Raw genomic sequence first — 23,866 nt, 5'->3', positions numbered from 1 at the left:
CTCTGACACCCCACATGAGCATATCCTCCAAGTGGATGACCTCCTCGCCCTGCTGCTCTGGGTCACTCCCGCATGTGGTCACCCTACTTATCCTGCTTAGGCTGTGATTCCCCTAACCCCACAAGGTCCCCCTCTACACTCCACTTTGGCTGATACCCTGCCCTTGTCACCCCTATGTGTCAGACTCTCTGACACCCTGCTTTGGGTCCCCCATGACTCTGCCCCCTCTAATGGCTGTAGTACTGAATTGTTCGGGAGAAGCAGGGAGAGAGAAAGGAAGCTATACGGTTTGAAGACATACTGAAGGGCCTTGCCAAGTGCATAGCATCATGCTTGGCATATTGTAGGTATTTGGTGGCAGGGTGTGTGTGTGTGTGTGTGTGTGTGTTTGTGTATCTAATTCTTCCCCTCCTGATCCTGGACTGTTGAGCCTTGGTGGTGAAAGAGAAAATACAAACATAACTCAGCTGACTCCCAGCTGACTGCTTCTAATACCAACTCAGCTGCATTTGCTCTTCCTGGAATCCCTACTCTAAGTCACTCTAGTTGGTACTGTATTATGTCTCCCCGAGTGGTTGTTTCTTACCTTCTTTATTGTCACCCATTTCCCAAACTCCCCAGCTTCCATATCTCAGCTAATGACTTTGCCTACTGTTTAAATGAGATTAAGACTATTTGACATGAATATGTTTAACTACATAATGACTTCAAAATGTTTCAGTATTTTTAGCTCTCTTTACCTTCTTTCTTGAAACTCTTTCCTTGTTTGCTATTTATTATAGATATATACTATATTGCTTTTATATACATAAATATATATAATGCTTTAATTATCATATATATTAATATACTATATAGTCTCTCCCTACCTAATTTTTCTAAGTCTTCTTACCTAACTTTGATACTTCTCCCCTCCAGTTGCATCTTTATCCTTCTTAACATTTTGTTCTTATTACGTTTTCTATTTCCCTAGATTATCAAATTGACCACATAATATCAAAACACCTAGTTTATGCTGCTGAGTTCCAAATTTTTTACCTTCCCAACTCTCTGAACTCAGACATAATTCCTAGCTGTCTCAGAGCTCCAACAGCTTTTCTCAAACCTGTTTTTTTATTCCATGTCATGGTTAATGATCCCCATGAAGCTCCAGGTACTTAAGCCAGAAATGGTCATCTTTATCTCTTTCCCATGTCCCCATACCCAGTAAGTTTCCTATTCTTGTACATTTTACCTCACAAATACTGCTCATTTTCAGACCAACTCTTGCTGATGTATAGTGCAATAGTCCTTATTTCATTCTGCTTTGAATTACAACTAACTGAACATTTTTTCTTTGGATTTACAATTTCTTAGAAGCAGATTCCACCACGATCATCTCTCTTTGTTGAATTAAAGAATACTCTTCTTTTTTTCTAAACTTGAATCAGTGTTTTACTGATTAAAACTGGCTTTCCTTAGGCAATAGGAACTTGGTCATGATTCATGATTTGATTATATGTATGTGGCCTGTAAAACACTCTTCTTAGGGTTAATGCAGGGAAGAGTGTGGTTTTAGATGATGCTTAGCCTGACACAATCTGTGGGAAGAGATTAAATGGCCTTAGATGTTATTACTTTTAATGAATGGAATCTTCGCTAATTAACAAGATTTTAGTATCTGAGGATGTGTTTTCAAACTTTGATGTTTTGATCCAAATGCCAGAGGCCAGCTAGATATATAGTATTTTAAAATGGATTGAATTCCAGAAATCTGTTTTCTTCCTTTAAAAATTATATTCTCTACCCAAAAAGATCTTAATCTTTAAAAAGTTTTTTTTTTATTTGCCTTCTACTTAAGCAGCTTTGCTTTTCTGTAGTAATACTTTTGGTTATGATATGATTCTGCTAATAATTGATAGCAGAAGAAATAAATGACAGTTGAAGCAAAGAGATTACAAAGAAACCTCTTTGCTTATAATTATTCATATTTTTTCCATGACTTACACTTCTTTCCCCAGTTAGGATATAGGTATCCCCGGCTTTTTGAAAATTTGTTTCACACCACTTTGCTTTTACAAAAAGCCTACGTTGGTACCTGTTTTTGCTAGCAGAAAAAAATCCAAAGAGGATTTTTGCTTTTATGAAAAAAGGTGAAAAGTGAAAATAGCCTTCAGCGTTCGTTTTGCAGTGAGTGAGCTGTTCAAGCAGCAGCAAGCACCCCAAGCAGCAAGAGTGGCACCGCCAAGCTGCTTCCCTAGGAACTGCATGAAGCATCCCAGCTGCCATATCTTTGAACTGTGTCTTTGATCATCTGTGATTTATCTTGATTTATTTTGTGCATCTGTTAGCAAGATGTGTCTTAAGGTAACTGATGCTTCACTTTACGCCATTTTGGCCTACGAACAGTTTCATACGAATGCTCTACTTTCAGATAGTGGGAGAAACTGTATTTTAACTTTGAATACTTACCCATTTTAGGTCCTTCCCTTCCCCCAATAACTAGAATTATAGGGCGATATTTTAATTATTGGATTAGAAGGCTTCTATGGTTTGGCTTCTCATATGTTTTTTAGAGTTCTAAGAAAAGACTGATTCAGAAGAGCTAAAGATTTGGTAAGATAATTTGGTAGTTGTTATACATTCAAAAGAGTTACTAGCTCTTGCCATGTCTTCAGACCATACTTTTTTTTTTAATAAATTTATTTTTATTTTTGGCTGCATTGGGTCTTTGTTGCTGCACTCAGGCTTTCTCTAGTTGCGGTGAGCAGGGGATACTCTTTGTTGTGGTGCACGGGCTTCTCATAGCGGCGGCTTCTCTTGTTGCAGAGCACGGGCTCTAGGCGCGTGGGCTTCAGTAGTTGTGGCACGCAGGCTCGGTAGTTGTGGCACACGGGCTTAGTTGCTCCGTGGCATGTGGGATCTTCCCAGACCAGGGCTCGAACCCATGTCTCCTGCATTGGCAGGCAGATTCTTAACCACTGCGCCACCAGGGAAGCCCCAGACCATACCTTTTTGTCTGACATCATCATCATTCATAGTTCATATTGTGTAATTACATGATGCAACTTTCTTATTTGATCCTCATCATTAAAGTTACCTGAGTGTCAGACTATTATAGGAATGTTTGTGTGTGTGTGCGTGCGTGTGTAATGGAGAATCAGAAACATTGGACAATATGTTGATTAAAATAGGACATTGTGGGGCTTCCCTGGTAGTGCAGTGGTTGAGAGTCCACCTGCCGATGCAGGGGACGCGGGTTCATGCCCGATACGGGAAGATCCTGCATGCCGCGGAGCGGCTGGGCCCTTGAGCCATGGCCGCTGAGCCTGTGCGTCCGGAGCCTGTGCTCTGCAACGGGAGAGGCCACAATAGTGAGAGGCCCGCGTACCGCAAAAAAAAAAAAAAAATAGGACATTATGTAAAAGCAAGAGAATAGGATAGGAGAGCTATTCAAGATACATAGTAGGTTAGAAACAAGGCTTTACATAGGAGCAGTTATAAGGACTCAGATATTCCTAGGCATTCAACAGCCAAATTTGTTTGGGAGGCAGTAGTTATGAGCAAAAAACTGTGAAAACCTATTTGATATTCAAAGCGTTGAGAGCTTTACTTTGAAATTAAAAGTTTAAAAAAGTCAACCTCAATGTACATCGACAGATGAATGGATAAAGCTGTGGTGTATATTTACACAGTGGGATATTACTCAGCCTTAAAAAAAGAATGAAATAATGCCATTTGCAGCAACATGGATGGACCTAGAGATTATCATATTAAATGAAGTCAGACAAAGACAAATATCATATGATATCACTTATATGTGGAATCTAAAACAATACAAATGAACTTATTTATAAAAGAGAAATAAACTCACTGACATAGAAAATAAATGGTTACCAAAGGGGAAGTCGGGGGCGGGATAAATTAAGAGGTTGGGATTAACGTATACACACTCTATATAAAGTAGACACACAGCAGGGACCTACTGTATAGCACAGGGAACTATATTCAATATCTTGTAATAACTTATAATGGAAAAGAATCTTAAAAAGAATATATGTGTGTGTGTATGTATGTGTGTATATGTGTGTGTGTATAATATATATGTGTGTGTGTATGTATGTGTGTATATGTGTGTATAATATGTGTGTGTATAATATATATGTGTGTGTATAAATAACTGAATCACTCTTCTGTATACCTGAATCTGACACATCATTGTAAATTAACCATACTTCAATTAAAAAATGGTTATAAAAATAAATTTTAAAAAGTCAAAAGAATTAATTTCTACTACTTCTGGGAAGAGATTTGTCTGAAAATTAATCAGTAATCCTAATGATTTTAAATAGCCCTTATTGTTTCTTCAGTATGTTTTAGTAATATGAACAGAAGTACCATATAATTTCAGCATGTCCACCATGACAACATAATTTTTTGGATTATAGATATGTTTCATTGGTGATCCGTATTCTCAGATCTACTATTTTGTTCAGTAACTTTAATTTTGTTAGTTTGCTCAACCCCTCAGTCTCTGTTTCTTATCATACTTGTAGATAGATCATTGTGAGAGTGAAAAACCATATAGTTTAGTTGTCTGGGCAAATGAGATTTTGGGTGTTGACAGCTCTGGTTTCATTAATAAACTGTAAGTAATTCTAAAAACCTATTATATTGGTTATAATTAAGAAAAGGACACTTATCCTTACACCGCTATTTTTGCTTTCTTCTTGGTACCTTCTGCCCAGATACTTCTAGCTACACTTTTTTTTTTTTTTTTTTTGCGGTACGCGGGCCTCTCACCGCTGTGGCCTCTCTCGTTGCGAAGCACAGGCTCCGGACGCGCAGGCTCAGCGGCCATGGCTCACGGGCTGAGCCGCTCCGCGGCATGTGGGATGTTCCCGGACCAGGGCACGAACCTGTGTTCCCTGCATCAGCAGGCAGACTCTCAACCACTGCACCACCAGGGAAGCCCAGCCCTCTAACTACACTTTTGATTCTACTTTAGTAGCACTGAATCTTTTCTCTCCCCATACTGGTACATAAAGAAATAATCTATAGCCATCCAACTCATCATTAGTATAAATGTTGTCATAAATTAATTTAAATATAGTTAACTTCATCAATTTAGAAATGAGGTAATTGAGGCCTGGAGCTGTTGAGATTTGCCAAGAAAGGAAAGTACTAACATTTACAGAGCACTGACTATATACCAGACACTGTCATTTCATATTCCAGTTCTGTGAAGAATGTTCTGTTATCCCCATTTTACAGAATCTCAGAGGTCAAGAAACTTGCCCAAGACCATAGGACTATTCAGTTCTCTTGCACAGTCTAGGGTCTTTTCCACTTCTGTCAGCAAACATTAAGAGCTGTTCAACTAAGCCAATGGAGAAAACAAAGGATTAAGAAACCAACACACTAAATATAACAAAGGGTATTTTCTGATTGACAACTTTTATTTTTATAAAAAGACTCAAAGATAAAAATTAATTATCCTGGGTTGTACTGGTATTAAATCACTATTAAAATGTGGGACCATCACAGGTATAAAAGCAACATTACCTTTGCTTATGTTTGTGAGAATTAATAGCCTGCTTTTCAGAGTTTCTGAAATGAGATTCCAAAAAATGAAACTGAGCATGGAAATAGTAGGACAAATTAGGGCTTTAACATATAGTATTATGTATGTCTATTCATTAGTTAAAGAACTAAGTGTTTAAAATATGCGTGCACATCTGGGCCTCAGTTTGCCCTGCTTATATTTATTCGTGAACTCTAAATCTCTTATCTAAGCACTTAATCTAATTAACTGTTGGTAACTACCTTTTTGAAGAGACACCTTCTCTTTAGCCTCTTGACATCTGAACCACTGCTCTTCTGAATGTGATGACCTAAGTAGTAATCAGATCACCCAAGAGTAGCTTTTTAAATTGTTTTTCAGAGATACTTCTTTTCTAGGACCATAAGTGATACATGTTTCGCACTTCACCATCTAATTACCTGGGTTTTAATATTTGTATTCTTGATACCTTCATTTTCGTTACAATTTTTTTTTCCTTAGAAGTCAGAGCTGACTCCGGCAGACACCTAGACAAAGACAATCTTTTTCTCTACCTACCAGTTCTCTCCTTCTCTCATCCCTCTCTCTCTCTCCATCCCTGACTGCCCCTCCCTCGTTCCCCTCTCTTTGTCCCACCCCTCTTTTTCCCCTTCCCCATTTTGTTTGTCTCAGTATATAGAAAGGTACAAAATAAGAATGATGATAGGTGGAGGTAGATAATTCCTTGTAAAGTTACTATTCATTGACAGAAACATATTAATTTCTTAGATAACTAATTCAAATTACTTTGCAGTTCATCAGACCTGGGTTAGAATCCTGCTTTATAAAAACAGTATTTATCCATTGTAGGGAGAAAAAGTGATGTAGGATCAGTGAATATAAAGCAGAAAGTAAAAGAGCTGTCCTCACTATTAATGGCTTTCATGTATCCTTCTAAAATGTCTGCTGTCTGTATTTACATACATACTTACTGTAGCATATTAGCTACATCCACTTGCCTTTTATAAGTAGGTCTTCAGTAGGTCAGAAAGCATCTATTTAGTTCAATTTTAATCCACTTGATATTACTAAGTTATAGTATCTCAATTTCTTTTCTAATTTTTTTCTTAAAAAAATTTTTTTTTACCACTTTCAGGGCACTGGTCCCTCAGATATTTTCTGTTTGTATTTTTTTTAAACCAATTTTAACATTTGCATCTTATGGCTTCGATCTTAGAAGTGGAAGTAATTGAAGTGTTATGTTCAGAGTAATTAGGAATTAAAGCCTGTGAAAAGAAAATTTAGAATTATCCTTGCTGTCATTATGGGGAGTAGTGTAAGTGATCCATATAGGATTGCCAGACCTGTTGTTGAAGATACAGCATGAATCTGTAGAGGGCAGTGTTTGGTCTTCTGGGACCAGGTGAGAAAAGCTGACTGTAGATCAGCTCTGGTTGGGTAACAGTACGCCTGAGGCTTAAGGTGTTCAGGGCATCTGTGGGAGTAATAACCAGAGCATTGATAAACTTTGCTTACTATAACCAGGCACCAGAAAATGAACTTTACTTTCTTAACATGTATAAAACAGTTCGCTGCACATCAAATGTAAATCAGGATTTCAGAGTCCTCTCTGGTACGCGGGCCTCTCACTGTTGTGGCCTCTCCCGTTGCGGAGCGCAGGCTCAGTGGCCATGGCTCACGGGCCCACCCGCTCCGCGGCATGTGGGATCTTTCCGGACCGGGGCACAAACCCGTGTCCCCTGCATTGGCGGGCGGACTCTCAACCACTGCGCCACCAGGGAAGCCCCAGAGTCCTCTCTTATAATACAATAGAAACAATATTTTTCCCTCCTTGAAACACATTGTCACGTGAAGAATATGGTTGAAAATTCATATAACTTCTCATACATTAATTACCTAGGTATTTCTATCTACCAACAAAACATTGTTTGCACATATATCCTTTTGTTCCCATAGAATGTTAGGCACTTTTCTAAACACCCAAACAGTGGAGGCATTTTGTGGGTCAGGAAAGAGCAGTTAGGAGGTAGCTGAAATTTGAAAGTGGCCAAAATATTGCATAATATTTTTTCCCAATTAAAGAACATATTATCTGATTAAAATTCCTGTTCTGTTAGACAAATGTTACTACTGAGCTTCCTTTAATCTTTTGTATGACATTAAAAAAATAATGTAGTTATTTTCTTCCTGATTTTTCACAGAGAACTATATTTGAACTTGGCCTTGTTATTTAATTTTTTGTAGAAGAAATACAAAAAAGAAACAGCTATCAAGTTTAGGTGATTTAGTCAAGTCTGCCAAGTATGTGTATGTCCGAAGTAGTATAGAACCTTCGGAAAACTTGTCAAGTTGTTTGTTTTTTATTTATTTTTTTTAACACAGCCTGCAAATTATTCTTGATCCATGACCTTAAGCCTTGGGAAGATGGTTCTTCTCCTCTTCAGTCTGTTTCACTTCTTTTCTTGCTCAGTTATGATTGACCATAAGATTATGTTTCTTTCAAGGGAAAAGGTTGACCCCAGCTGCAGATGTTCTAATCTTCTATCTTGCCAGATTTCAGAGTGGAAGAAAGTGAGGCTTTAGGTCAGAAAAGAGCCTTCCCTTCTGAATTCCTTCCCTGTCCCTTCTAGTATCCTGCCACCACTCTGATTTCATGATGCCGCTGAGGTACTACACACATATCCCAAGAAGCAATTTTCAGAGACAATTCAGTCTGAATTCATATGTGAGGGTAGTTTGTTAATGGCATATGCATCACTAAGCAGAACCCTGAACATCTCCTGAAGCACCTGTGTTTAGCTTTAAGGGCACCCTCACAGTTTTCTTCAGTAAAGAAGTCAATTTGCGTATGTAACTAAAGGGTCCATTCTGGTAGTATGTTTTGTTTAAAAACAAAAAAAAGTCTGCTGCAAAGGAGAACTGATGTTTCCACTTTTTGAGACATTTAATTGCTTGTAATTGAAAATGACACTTACCTGGTTAAAAAAAAAAATTAAGATCCCACAAGGTACTCTAGTATAGTAAAAGTTGTCCTTCCTCTCACGCATCAAATCTTTGAAGAAAAGTTGATTAGCCAGTAAAACAAGCCATCATTTTCCTTTTTATATCCTTTTTATAGGAATATTCCACATCACCATTCTGCTGTTTTTAAGAACCTCAGCCTTCAAAAAACTTTTCTACTTCTAGTCACTGCTTCACTGCAAGGTTTATTAGACTTTCTATACCTTTTTAAAAACCTGGAGCTATTCAGTACCATGCTGTGGTTGTACTGGCATGCTTTCCTGACTTGGTCTGTTGCACATGCATTATTTTATTTTCCCTGACTTTAGGACTGTGGGATATGTATTTCCATGTCCATATTCTTGAGTCGTCTTGAAATAAAAACACAGTTCTTGGACTTTCCTGGCGGGCCAGTGGTTAAGACTCCACGCTTCCATAGCAGGGAGCACAGGTTCAATCCCTGGTTGGGGAACTAGGATCCCACATGCTGTACGGTGTGACCAATAAGTAAATTAATTAATTTAAAAAAAAAACCCACAGTTCTTTAAAAAGAGAACCTAGTGCAATTGCTTTGTATGTGAAAACAAAATACTGCCAAAATAATTATTAAACATATTGGTACCTATTCTTTATTAGTTTTGATTATTGTTTCACTGAAGAGTATGCAGTGCATTGAAATAGTTACACATTTAAAAAATAACTTTTAATTGAATCAAGCCCAGTCATTCTGAATTATCCAGTTAGAGCAGAATTACTCCTCTGGAATCTGTGTTCCCATACTTCTTTTCTGATTTTAAGGAAGATGATTGAGGGGCAGTTAGTCACCGCAGGTCAGCTCTGCCATTAGGTCTAACCATTTGGTTATTGCTTACCTAGGGCTTATTAATCGTGCTTTATAGAGACTGATGGCAGCTTTGGTTAAGTGTAAGTCAGTTGTTCAGTCTATGTGGCTTGGTCTAGGTGTTATAAGATTTTAATTTGCAGGGTATTATTATATCATAAAGTGATTTTGAAAATAAGAAAGGAGTCACAGGAATGTGATGAAAAAGAACAGTATTTAAAGGACCAGAGAAATTAGAATGAATAAGGTAATATGTAGGAGAGATAATAGAAATGACGGGCTGTTATAGAACATCCCCAGATCCACACTGGGTGTCTGGGTGTTGCTCTCTCTTTGCTAGAAAACGTACAAGCACATGTACATCCTTAAAAAGTCTTTATAACAAGTCACACCTTTAAAAAATGATTTAATAAATCATTTTTAGCTCCTTTATATCTATATTTAAACCCTTCTCATATTCTCAATTTCTCATTTCTTGAAACGAGATTTAAAAAATAACATGTAGCTAAGAGGACTTCTGGGTAGAAAGGTTTTGTGAGTCAGAAAATATTTTCCTGAACTTACTCATATCTTTGCCTAACTCTGGTCTCTGTCTCCAGTCTCTAAATTGTAATTATCTGAAGTAATTTTAATGTATCAGGATTCTAATTTTCAATTAATGCTAATAATGAAGACTCTCAGTTTAAACTATAGGCTGTTGACCCACTTTAGTATCCTACTGGATGTAGGAAATTAAGTGGAAACTGGAGACAATAGGAGGTAACAGAGAAGAACTTGGTTAGGAACAGTAAGCATGGTTTGTTCATCCTGCCCAGGTGAAGGTATATTTCAGAGACCTTCCCAGCATCTAAGAGTAATAGGCACAGAAGGTACAAGGAATTCTACTTCTTGATGCTTTTCCCTGTGTCTTCAATTGCTCTCCTGACTATATTTTTCAATTTAAACCTTCATCTAATTGGTAACTGTGGTCTACCTGCTTATGAATTTTTACTTCTGTAGAATATTGATTTTTTTTTCTTTAAAAATAACTCCATAAAGAATTAATCACTTGGGAATGTTTTCTTGAATGTACCAGGGCTGTAGCAATTATGTTTATTCAAAATAAAAATTCCCTAGGGTCACTGCCCTAGGCTTTTAAACTTTAGTAGTGTATCAGAATAATCTAGAGGGTTTTTTACAAACATTGTTGAGTATCACATCCCTATTTCTGATTGAGTAATTCTGGGCTGAAACCAGAGAATTGCCATTTCTGTCAAGTTTCAAGAAGATGCTAAAACTGCAGGTCCTGCAAGCATACTTTGAGAACCACTGCCATACAGAATTGATCACAGAAGTCTGAGACAGAGCTGGATCTAATCTGCGCTGAATAAACATTAAGTTGCTTGTAATTCAACAGTTATACCTGTTGGATGGGTTCCAACAATGATCATTTAATGTAGTATTATTTTTAATTTATTTTCATAGATTGGAGCATATGATCAACAAATATGGGAAAAATCTGTTGAACAAAGAGAAATCAAGGTAACAAGTTTATTTCATTTTGTATATTCTATAAATTGATTATTAACCACAGTTTATTTAATATCTTTCTGTCGACCTTTAAAGGTACAAATTAATATTACTTATGCTATCCAGACTTTTAAATAAAGAGGTAAACTCTTATGAGGGCATATTCATGTGTCTTTACCTCTGATGAGTTTTCTCTTTTTGCTCTTTAGCATCTTTCTGTTCTTTTACAATTTAATTTCTAATGATTATTTTTTGTCAGCTCTTTTCCCCTTTCACTTGTCACCTTATACTTCTAGTTTGCTTTTCCTCCCTTTTGATGCTGTCATTGCTCTGTACAGTTTATTAAACTGGTAAGTGTTTCAGGATTTTTCCCGCCTGAGTGATCCTGTGCAAACGCTGCTCTGTTTAATTGAGATCTGCTTTTTGGTGCTACTAACAGAATGATTTGGACGCAAATAGAGTCGCTGAAAAGTTGGACATTTTTTGAAAGAATTTAGGAAAGTAAAGCATTAATTGAAATGTTTTCGTAGTTCATAGTCTCTTCTTGGACATGTAATCATTTAACGCTGATAAGACATTCTCATAGGCTACCTTGCTAACATGGAAACTATTTTTTAACTAAATTTGTTCTGTTTCTCAGCAGTCACTCCTTTTCAGTAATAAGATTTATATTTTTCATTTGCATAGATGATACTAATCAGTGTGTTCCTGCACGAGCTAAACTTAATATTGGCCCAGAGAATGTTACTTTAGTTGCTTTACAGTTTATATTTTGTGCAGAAAGGTTTATATTAGATTAAAAACCAGTGTCTATAGTTACTTAAAAATTTCAGTGTTTAGACAACTTAATCGTCTATAATGAAGAGGAAGATTCTTTGCCATTTGTTAATTTTAATTTTGAACTATTTACATGAAGAAGTAATACAGTTAACAAAGTTGCAGTGAGCACCACCTACTATGTCTTAAGTATAGGATTAAATCATGGGAACAGAAAGATAAAATAGATTATAATGTTTTAGATGAGATACATAATTACAAATGAGATCAGTTCAATTAAGAGAGGGATGTGGGGCTTCCCTGGTGGCGCAGTGGTTGAGAGTCCGCCTACCGATGCAGGGGACACGGGTTCGTGCCCTGGTCCGGGAGGATCCCACATGCCGCGGAGCGGCTGGGCCCGTGAGCCATGGCCGCGGAGCCTGCGCGTCCGGAGCCTGTACTCTGAAGCGGGAGAGGCCACAGCGGTGAGAGGCCCGCGTACAACAAAAAAAAAAAAAAAGAGAGAGAGAGAGAGAGAGGGATGTGTAGTTCTCTCTTGGGATGCAAAGTGGGGAAGCAGCCCTGGGGAGGTTAGGAAAGATTTCACAGAGGAAGTGACTCATGAGCTGAGTTTGACAGACATTAGAATGAGGAAAACATTCCAGACAGAATGAAGACCATATGAAAATATACATGAAGGAAGGAAGGAGCATGCCTGACTCAGAATCCTCAAGGAACCTGATGGCTAATAGGTTGGGTGGAGGAGGGCGATTAGAGTGATTAGGAGTAAAACATGAAAGGATATGGAAGTCAGATCTTGAAGGGGCTTAACTGCTTTACCCTAGAGTCTAGGCATAATCTGGAAAACAATGGGAGAGACATTGAAGGATTTTAAGCAGAAAAAGTTACCTGATTAAATTTCTATTTCAACAACTTCACTAAGGCAGCACTAAGTATGGTGGGAAGTATTAGAAGAGGAGCAGATACAGAATTCTGTTTCAGAATTATCCAGGTGATACTTGGGAGAGAGACTGGGGAGTCCTCAATATGTAGAGAGAGAGAGAGAGAGAGAAAGAGTGTGTGTGTGTGTGTGTAAAACATTCTGTCTGGCATGTTTTCCTCATTCTCTCTAATGTCTGTCAAGCTCAGCTCATGAGTAACTTCCTCTGTGAAATCTTTCCTAACCTCCCAGGGCTGCTTCCCCACTTTGCATCCCAATAGAGAACTATACATCCCTCTCTTAATTGAATTTATCTCATTTGTAATTATGTATTTCATCTACCCATGTATATATGGGTATTTTATGTATCATACACATTATACAGATACAGCTATAGGAGTGAGTGGATTTACATTGAATGATGAGAGAAAAAGGCTGAGAACAGAACACTGGGAAACAACATTTAATGGATAGGTTAAAAACAGATGTAAGTGAAGGAGGAAAGAGAAGTGAGAGACCTATGAGACAACGGTCTGAGACTATCACGAAGAGCTGGAAAAGTTAAACAAATAAAGGGCAGCAGAGAGGTCTAGTAAGATGCCTTGAAATCTTTTATTTTCTTTGACAGTCTTTAACTTGTTGGACAGGGAGTGTTAAGTACCTTGAGGGATTGTGTTACCAGTTGGCACATTTGGATGTTTTTTGAAATTTAACCCCCTCCCCAAAATATAAATATATATATATATATATATATATATATATATATATATATATATATATATACACTTTGTAATAGTAATTGAAGAACTAAAAACAGTATTAAAACTTACTTTTGGGCTTCCCTGGTGGTGCAGTGGTTGAGAGTCCGCCTGCCGATGCAGGGGACACGGGTTCGTGCCCCGGTCCAGGAGGATCCCAGATGCCGCGGAGCGGCTGGGCCCGTGAGCCATGGCCACTGAGCCTGCGCGTCCGGAGCCTGTGCTCCGCAATGGGAGAGGCCACAACAGTGAGAGGCCCGCGTACCACAAAAAAAACCAACAACTTACTTTTGTTATTTTTAATTGAAAAGGTTAATGTGTTGACAAGCGTAACATTTTTGTTAAACATTCTAGTGGAAGCAAGTTATAGTGTAAAATAATTTTGTATTTATTCTAAGGAAGGTAGAGAAGTGCATAACTGTGGTGTATTAATGTTAATATTTGATTTAAAAGAACAAAAACACTCTACCTGTTGCATAGAGAACACTAACAAACGTATTGAGTTTGTCCTTTTAGGTAATCGATTCTTTTATTATCTGTCAAAGCAGTGAGCAACAACTAAAGAAATCAAAGAAAGCCATGAAAATATATTTCTTGGAAATTTTTTTTATATTAAAGACCCTAGTTGATATTGCTAAAGTCTTTTCTGAGTTGCAAGTGATGTTTTCTTAAACGTTTTAGAAATTATAACTGAAAACTGTAGTTTTCTGATCACCTTGACCCAAATTTAAAAGTAAATGTGGACTTTCCCTGTGTTTTAGTACATACTAGAGTTGTAAAGCTTCAACAAAACAAACTATGTTATTTAAAGTCATGGTAAAAGAAAAAAGGGTTGGGAGAAACTAAACAGGATTTCCGGAAAGTGAAACTGATGGTTATGTCCTTTGATAGAGTCTACGTATTATAATAGTTCCATGCATGTGAAGTCTGGATCGTTGACCAGAAGTATTTTCTAAACTTAAACAGAACTTGTAAGCTTTTTGGCTCAACATTATCTGTGTGCTTAGATATTTTTAAAAATTCAAAACTTCATACTATTTGTGTCATTGCCCTTTAGGAATGTACTATAGGAGTGTAAGTGTATATTTAATAAAGAATATATTACTTGGATTCTTGGAGATTAATTGTATTCATAGTACTTGATAATTTTTATTTATTTTTTTGCGGTACGCGGGCCTCTCACTGTTGTGGTCTCTCCCGTTGTGGAGCACAGGCTCCGGACGCGCAGGCTCGGCGGCCATGGCTCACGGGCCCAGCCGCTCCGTGGCATGTGGGATCTTCCCGGACCGGGGCACGAACCCGTGTCCCCTGCATCAGCAGGCGGACTCGCAAGCACTGTGCCACCAGGGAAGCCCAGTACTTAATAATTTCTACTTTCTAGTTAAACGAGTAGTTTAAAAAATCTTTTTCTGAAACTGGGTTAGTTTTCCTTTTTTGTTTGTTCAGTCAAATTTCTTGAAGGTTCATAATTATATTTAGTACTAAAAGCTATGCTGTTTTGTGTGAACGTAGTTTAAACCAATTTAAAAATTGTCCAACTTAAAATATCTACTTAATTAAAATCACCTTTTATGAAGGCTGACACCTTGGTCCTAATATATTTTATTTCTGTGAATAAACTCACTAATGTTAGAAGATTTGTCAGTGAACTTTATCTTTCTTTAAACCTTTTACATATTCTGATAGGCTACCTTGAGGGGGAAGTTTTGTCGAAGTTGGCAGTTATGCTATGACTACAATGTAGCTCAAAATAAATGTTTTAATAAAACATAAAATAGGAAATGAACTACATATTAAAAAGGTCAAGTAGAATGAGCATGTTGAAAAACAACATAATTGCATAAATCAAAACAATTTACTGTTCCTTTTATAAGGACTTTAAGTTTTTAAAACAATCTTGATGAAAATTCTAGGTATACAGCAGTAAATTAAGCTTCAGATTTGTTATAAACATTGGCAGTAAGGTTATTTTCAAAGTGCTAGAAAAATAATACATAAAAGACAGAAGTAAATTAAAATATGTTACTGTTTTCGAATTTGTTGGCATTAATAAAGGTAAAATATCATAATAAACTTGATGCCAAATTTGAATAGTGCTTGATTAATGAATTTTTGTTTAAATGTATTATTAGTATTGCCTTTCCAATTTGCAAAATATTGGGAATGATTTATAGTCTATCAGCCACTCTGTCATGACATTAAAATGGGAAATGAAGTACAGATAGAGTTGTTTCTTATTATTTGCACTAGTTATGTTCTTTCAAGTCGTCATGAACACTGAATTAGTGAATATTGACTGTTGCTCTTAGGAGAAATACAGAGTTAAGTTCCTGCGAGTCCCTAGTTACAACACTTTGGTCAACTGATCAATACATAACCTTGTTTTATGAGAACTTACTTAATATATGTTGTTGATCCATTAACATTGAACTAATGGCCAACAGCTCATGCCTGAATAGAGCTTACCTAACACATCTTCTCAGTGAGGCACGTCACAGCCTTCTTGTACGTAGGAACACTGAACCGCATGTCAACACTATCTAGGGGACCATTTTAAACCACAAAATTACCGACAAAATACAAAAAATGCAAAAGACTTGACATTAAACAGACTGTGAAAAGGAACTGAAACAAGAGAGCTGAAACAAGAAGGCAGAGTGTTGCCTTGTTTGACCTCAGCTGGAAATGTGAACATTGAGGGACTCAAATTTTTTGCCACTCTTACTCTATGCATAGCTACAAATGACTGCAAAATCACAGCAAGTATTGATTTTAGGGACCAATAAATTTTAGTGAATAGGTGAATTTGCAAATATGGAATCTATGAATATAAGGATTAACTGTATATAAGATCATCATGGCTATGTCTTCAACCCTCACCCTTCTTTCTGTTTTGTTTTTATATCTGGGTAGTTTGCAACTTCACATGGACAGACTATTTGAAGGAGTTCAGAGGTTAATTGCATCTTGATTTCAGGGTACATTTTTGGTTTAAACATCTCAGTTAATTCTCAGTTAATTCTCAGCTCAAATGCTGTCTTATTCTTTGTTTTAGATAAAAGCAGTACTTGATCAAATTTTTAATTTAAGGGGTCATTGTTACTTGGATTAGGACTAAACAACCAGGTTACTTGGTTGATTGAATGAACAATAAGCAAATCATTGAAACACTGTGTCATCGCTCAGCACTTGCATTCCAAGGAGTTTAGCCTAAGCTCCTCCAATTCTTAACATACTGGTCTTAAGTTATAAAGTGTAATTTAGGGCTTCCCTGGTGGCACAGTGGTTGAGAGTCCGCCTGCCGATGCATGGGGACACGGGTTCGTGCCCCGGTCCGGGAAGATCCCACATGCCGCAGAGCGGCTGGGCCCGTGAGCCATGGCCACTGAGCCTGCGCGTCCGGATCCTGTGCTCCGCAACGGGAGAGGCCACAACAGTGAGAGGCCCGCGTTTCACAAAATAAATAAATAAATAAAGTGTAATTTATTTTTTGATAGTTTTTTCATTGATTTTGATCTCTACCCCTACTCTAACTCTGTACACTGATGGCAGAAACTTAATCTTAGTGTTCAATGATTCCAAGTTGAAACTAATTCAATTCATGATTTCTGCCTTCTCCCTCCTCCTCCTATTGGGCATGGCATCTAAGTTATGAGGTGATAAGGTTGCATTGTGGTCTGGTTAGTGGTTGGCATGTGAAAATAGTGGCAACCATGAGATGTGCATCATCCTCTCTGGGTCTCACCCCTACATGCTGGCATCTGCTACGAAGTCTGCATCCCTGTCTGTTCTCAGCGCTGTGATCCACTGCTTTCTGCAGGAATGCCCCCAGCATCACACCTTAAGGGCCCTTGAGGGCCGCTGCTCTCCTAGCCAGCTTCAACACTTTCCTGTGCAAAACTGGGGCACCACAGTCTCCTGGACCATCTCAGGCTGTAATCCAAATTGATTGGTAGCAGTAGTCTTTGTTTTAGAATTATGCTTTTAGTAATAAGTAGGCCTGACATGTTGCATATGTGCCTACATTTATCCTTTGGGGAGGTAATAAAATTTATTATACTACAGTTGTGTTCCCTTTGTAACAAATATATAAAGTAGTAGTTTTTGTCCATTATATTACTTAAAGTTTTCCTTTTTAATTGAAATTTTTAAGCATTGATTCTGGGTTTTAAAAATATATGTATATATAATGAATATCAATACTACATTTTTATTGAGTTATAATTGACATATTAGTTTCAGGTGTAAACCATAATAATTCGATATTTTATACATTGAGAAATGATCCCCACAGTAAGTCTAGTTTAAATAATTGTCCTCATACATAGTTACAATTTTTGTTTCCTTGTGATGAGGACTTTAAAGATCTACTCTCTTATCAGTACTACTTTTAATATATTACAGGGGTTAAGGAATAAACCAAAGAAAACAGCACATGTGAAACCAGATCTCATAGATGTCGATCTTGTAAGAGGTGAGTCTTGAATAAACAAATGTTTAATGAAGTTAGAAATTGACCTTGAAGAAACAGAATTCAAAATGGGTTAGATATATATGTTTGTAGAAATAGAAGCAATGTGAGTCTAAGTGAAGTCAGAAATAGTATGAAAAAAAGAGAGGATGGAAGCATTTAAATACCATTGGCTAGTCTTTTCTCCCACTAAGAATCATTCCAAGAACTTCCAAGAACTAATAAGTGTAAAAGAAAAGCAGCTCATATTTGCCAGGCAAACTATAAGGCTTGTTATAAAAATTAAAGTGGTAATTTTAATTCCTAACTGGAACTGACATTTGAACATTGTCTTGTATTTATAAAATATGTGGGAGAAATATTAAAAATGGGTTTTTTTAAAGTACCTGAGTTAATATGATAACATGAATAATGTTTTTAAAAGTGTCTCCTATCCAAAATTGGACATTTCCCATTCATAGTACAAAATAAATTTTCATGTTTTATTGTTCTTCAAATGTTGAAATTTTTTCTTTAAGGAAATTAAAGAGTAATAAATGTTCTCTGTCATTTTGTTACTTTTCTCAGGGTCTGCATTTGCTAAGGCAAAACCTGAAAGTCCATGGACTTCTCTGACTAGAAAGGGAATTGTTCGCGTTGTATTTTTTCCCTTTTTCTTCCGGTGGTGGTTACAAGTAACATCAAAAGTCATCTTTTTCTGGCTTCTAGTCCTTTATCTTCTTCAAGGTATAATTGATAGAAATGCATTTTGCTTTTAACTTTCAGCATATTTTGTTCTTAGGATTACTAAGGCTTTTTTATTTCTAACATATGCTAACTACTACTGAGTATGAAAATAAACATTTATTGTGATATTTCACTTAATAAGACACAACTAGTTTGGTATTTTAAATGTTGGAGAAAACAAAGCAGTTATTTTCCAAAATAACTTTATGAAAATTTGAATCTGTGGATGGCTAAAGAAAAATACAAATTGAGAGGATTTTTAAAAATTACAGTCTCTTCCAAATGCAGCCCAACATATACATACACACCAGTCTTTTTTTTTTTTAAACATCTTTATTGGAGTATAATTGCTTTACAATGGTGTGTTAGTTTCTGCTGTATAACAAAGTGAATCAGCTATACATATACGTATATCCCTATATCTCCTCCCTCTTGCGTCCCCTTCCCTCCCACCCTCCCTATCCCACCTCTCTAGGTGGTCACAGAGCACCGAGCTGATCTCCCTATGCTATGTGGCTGCCTCCCACCAGCTATCAGTTTTACATTTGGTAGTGTATATATGTCCATGCCACTCTCTCACTTCATCCCCACTTCCCCTTCCCCCTCCCCGTGTCCTCAAGTCCATTCTCTAGTAGTTCTGTGTCTTTACTCCCATCCTGCCCCTAGGTTCTTCATGACCTTTTATTATTTTTTTGGATTCCATATATATGTGTTAGCATACGGTATTTGTTTTTCTCTTTTGGACTTACTTCACTCTGTATGACAGACTCTAGGTCCATCCATCTCACTACAAATAACTCAATTTCGTTTCTTTTTATGGCTGAGTAATATTCCATTGTATGTATGTGCCACATCTTCTTTATCCATTCATCTGTTGGTGGACACTTAGGTTGCTTCCATGTCCTGGCAATTGTAAATAAAGCTGCAGTGAACATTGTGGTACATGACTCTTTTTGAATTATGGTTTTCTCAGGGTATATGCCCAGTAGTGGGATTGCTGGGTCATATGGTAGTTCTATTTTTAGTTTTTTTTTTTTTTTTTTTTCTATTTTTAGTTTTTTAAGGAACCTCCATACTGTTCTCCATAGTGGTTGTATCAGTTTACATTCCCACCAACAGTGCAAGAGGGTTCCCTTTTCTGCACACCCTCTCCAGCATTTATTGTTTGTAGATTTTTTGATGATGGCCATTCTGACTGCACACCAGTCTTTTTTTTTATGCAGCCTTGAAGTTCATTTTTCCTTTCTCAGCAGTGTTTTTGTTTTTCCTCTTAACCTTTGTATTCTGAGACTGTCCTCATTCTGTATTGAAATTCTACGTGCCATGTACTGTTCTAAGTGCATTTCAGAGACACTCATTTAATACTCACAACAACCCAGTGAAGAATGGGTACTATTATTATGCCTAGCTTATAGACACAGGAACTGAAGGACCCAAGGGCCCAAAGCCACACAGTCACCAAGGGTAGCAGAGCCCAGGTCGAACCCAGGCAGTCGGACCTCGAGCCACATGCGTCACACCTCTGGGACTCTGCCTCCCATCACAGCAGCCTGCAGCGCAAAATGCCCAGCACTCCTGAGCGCTTGCAGCCTAAAAGAAGAGGCTGCTCACATTCCATCGCTCTAACAAAGCAACGATTTTAGTTTGGTGGTACCCTTTCAGTCTCTTTAATGTCTTTTATTTTTTTAAAAAAAAAACACAATCATAATCCTGAATGATTATTTAAATATGTTTTATCAACAAACGCTAAGTAAAAGATAATATCTTTTAAGTAAAGGAAAATACAATAAAAATGAAAGACTTCTATTTAGGTAAAGTTGTTTTTTTAAGCCAGGGTATATCTTATATACATAAGAGGGAGTGAACTTGTAGTTATCTTCTAAGGCTATCTAGTTTACCTAGAGGAGAACACTTTGTTCTAAAGGGGTCAGAAATTGCAATTGCTTATGAGAGTGATAATTAATCAATACCATTCATTGTAACAACTGTTCATTGTGCTTTTTTGATATTGTTGCTTTCTAGTATTTGAAGGCAAACAAGTTTGCAGTGTAAGTAGTGTAAGTAGTTTACATACTGTGGCTGAAATTCACTTACTGGCTTGCCTAAATTAAATAGGGTTACGGTTAGGGAACACAGCTTAGATCAGGCATGAAAAAGAGGTATTTTCAGTTCCAAACCGAAGTTTAACATTATTAGTGTGTATAAGGATTGAACACTGAACACTCTCCTAGCAAAGCTTAGTTTAAAAAGTGACCTGGGGACTTCCCTGGTTGTCCAATGGTTAAGACTCTGCACTCCCAGTGCAGGGGGCTCGGGTTTGAACCCTGGTCAGGGAACTAGATGCTGCATGCTGCAACTAAGAGCCTGCATGCCATAGCAACGACAAAAAAAGAGCCTGGGTGCTGCAACTAAAAATCCCGCATGCCGCAACTAAAGATCCTACATGCCGCAGCAAAGATCCCGTGTGCCACAACTAAGACCAGGCGCAGACTAAATAAATAAATATTAAAAGTAAAAAGTGACTTAACCTGTTCCAAGTTACGTAGCCAGTGACAAAGCTGTGATATGACCCTAATGACCCTCAGCAGTCTGCTAGTGCCTTTAGAAACCCCTGTGCTTCCACCTCCTTGCATGTTGAGTAGGGTATAGTGCTCTGAGTTATGTCCTCATTCTCTATCCCACCTTCATCTCCTGAAGAGTAGAAGAATCATTTGCAGTCAGACTGGGTTTATATAATTACTTACAGTTTTTCACTTCAGTCACATGCCTTTTAAGTATCGCAACTATGTATTCTCAGCTCCATCCCTACTTCTGGCTTCTGTCATGCCCTTATGTCTTTTACCTTCTGTCCTGAATTACAAATCCAAACCAGCCTCTTAAGTTCTAAATTTTCCTAATTATCATTGCCTTCAAGATAAAAAGCCAAGTTTTCAGTCAGTCTCTTATTGAATTTCTCCCCAATTTTAACCAGACTAAATTAGCTCTTTACTCTTTCTTAAACATTCTATGCCTTTTTTTTGTAACCTATATGCTTTTGGGGTAACTCTCTTTGCCTGGGTAGCCCTTTTTTCCTTTTACGTACTTGGTCAACTACTTATTCTCTCAGAGTTACATTAGCTCTGAGAGTTAGTCATCAGAATTCCTTCATAAACCTCCAGTTTAATTACATATATTTCCTATCATACTCTTTTAGTCTACTCAGGCTACTGTAACAAAATACTACAGACTGGGGGACTTAAACAACAGAAATTTATTTTCTCACAGTTCTGGAGGTCCAAGATCAAGGTGCTGTCAGGATTGGTGTCTGTTGGAGGTTTCTTTTCCTGACTTGTAGACGGCCACCTTCTTGCCATATCCTCACATGGCCTTTCTTCTGTGCATGAGCTGGGAGAGATTTCTGGTATCTCTTTCTCTTACAGGGACACTGGTCCTTTTGGATTAAGGCCCTACCCTTATGATTTCATTCAACCTTTATTACATCATATAGGCCCTATCTGCTAAGATAGTCACATTGGGGGTCAGGACTTCAACATTTGGAATGAAGGCGGGAGGCACAATTCAGTCCATTACAGGTGTTTTAATTATTTCTTTATATGTCCCCCATTTCCTCTAAACTGAGGAGGGTGTCTGTGATCTTACCAAGAATGTCTTTAGATTTATGTGTCTAGTTTTCATTGAAGTATTAAGTTGTGTACTTTAGAGATCATGTTGGCTGTTACCCTGTTCTGAGAATTTATTTCTGAATGGCATGGTTAGCCAGGGGCAAAGAAAATAGTCTGAAAGAGCTTGTCTGGAGTAACTTCTAGACTTATTTAAATTTAGAAAAATTATCTGGCAAAGAACAATGTTAGAGCAATTTTTAAAGTTTTGAGGAAGTGACTGTCAGATCTATAATTAAATGTATTTTCTTTCCCTTTTTATAGTTGCCGCAATAGTACTATTCTGTTCCGCTTCTAGCCCACATAGCATACCTCTGACGGAAGTGATTGGGCCGATATGGCTGATGCTGCTCCTGGGAACTGTGCACTGCCAGATTGTTTCAACGAGAACACCTAAACCTCCGCTAAGTACAGGAGGTAAAAGGAGAAGGTACTGTCTGTTTAAAAGTGGTCTTTTTGTAGATTTTTGTAATTTGAATCCAGGCTTGTTCTTGACTTGAATAAAGTGTTATCTTGTAAAGTTGCTTTTTAAAATAAAGCAGTGAGCTTCAGAATCAGCTACTGAATGATTTAGTTTCTGTTATTTGCTTCAGAGTCATTTTGAGACCCCATACCTGTTTTTGTTTTTGTTTTCTTTCTTGAAGCTCATTGCTGAGGCACTTAATATCAATGTAGGGAATACACATTAGCTGGCATTGCTAATAATTCCCACTGTTTACAAAGTCTTGTACTTTGGCAAAAACAAAAGTCAGGGAAATTTTTCAGCTAAATTCCATTTATTAAATGTCATTTGAAGCTGTTTAATATTGCCCTTTGACTAAGTAAGCATAGCAAGTCTTACTGGCCGCTTAGCACAGTGGAGTTCTGTTTTAAGGGTCTTTGGGAGCAATTCCTCTTTTGAATATTGTTCCTAAGAGATTGTGACATTTGCAGTTTTGGGATATTGAGATTTAAGCCCTCTTTATTTTGATAAAAAATAATACCTCATTAGATAAATAGCACTGCTGATCACACAGATTACAATTCTCTCCAATTTAAATTTTCTTTTCTTCATCTGCCAGTAGGTGGCATTCAAATAGGGAAGGAATGCTTTTGTAAATATCTGTCCAATGGTGTCCTTACAACCTGTCCACTGACCTGTCAGTATGAGCAAGGAACAATACCTTAACATTTATAGAAATTGGTCTTGAATATATACTTAATATTTGGCATAACTTTTATCCAGCAATCTGAATTTTACTATGTATTAAAGTTCCTGTGTTTATGTTTAGCAAATTTTTAAATGTACTACCGAGAAAGTGGTTGTTAAAATTTTAAAGCTACCTTCCACTCTTAATCTCTTCTAATGAAGGAAATTAAGAAAAGCAGCCCATTTGGAAGTACATAGGGAAGGAGATGGTTCTAGTACCACAGATAACACACAGGAGGGAGCAGTTCAGAGCCACGGTACAAGCACCGCTTACAGCGTTGGCGCTGTCTTCAGAGATCTCTGGCATGCTGCTTTCTTTTTATCAGGGTTTGTATTTATTCAAGACTTCATATGGCATAGAAATGCACTATCCCTTTTCTGGCACTCCAGTCTCAGGTAATGAGTACTAATGACATTAAATATGACAGCCCTATTATGGATTTTATTTTGATAAGTTATAATGCTATAGGTAATG

General features: G+C 37.3%; 1 protein-coding gene across 8 annotated transcripts in view; it reads left to right on the top strand.

Moving 5' to 3' along the window:
• PHTF2 (putative homeodomain transcription factor 2) overlaps window positions 1-23,866 on the top strand; it is a 167,244-nt gene that overhangs the window by 45,988 nt on the left and 97,390 nt on the right. For 5 of the 8 annotated variants that reach the window (XM_032642300.1, XM_032642295.1, XM_032642296.1 and 2 more), the window contains 5 exons: window positions 10,848-10,904; window positions 17,751-17,820; window positions 18,385-18,543; window positions 22,467-22,632; window positions 23,554-23,718. In XM_032642300.1, coding sequence (XP_032498191.1) covers window positions 10,848-10,904; window positions 17,751-17,820; window positions 18,385-18,543; window positions 22,467-22,632; window positions 23,554-23,718 — 617 coding nt within the window. The remainder of the gene's footprint in view (window positions 1-10,847; window positions 10,905-17,750; window positions 17,821-18,384; window positions 18,544-22,466; window positions 22,633-23,553; window positions 23,719-23,866) is intronic. The other 3 variants (XM_032642301.1, XM_032642299.1, XM_032642298.1) reach the window with 1 other exon arrangement.

Source organism: Phocoena sinus, chromosome 9, assembly GCF_008692025.1.
Source record: "Phocoena sinus isolate mPhoSin1 chromosome 9, mPhoSin1.pri, whole genome shotgun sequence".
Classification (NCBI taxonomy): domain Eukaryota; kingdom Metazoa; phylum Chordata; class Mammalia; order Artiodactyla; family Phocoenidae; genus Phocoena; species Phocoena sinus.
The sequence above is the reverse complement of the archived record's forward strand: the minus strand, read 5'-3'. Positions and strand labels throughout refer to the sequence as shown.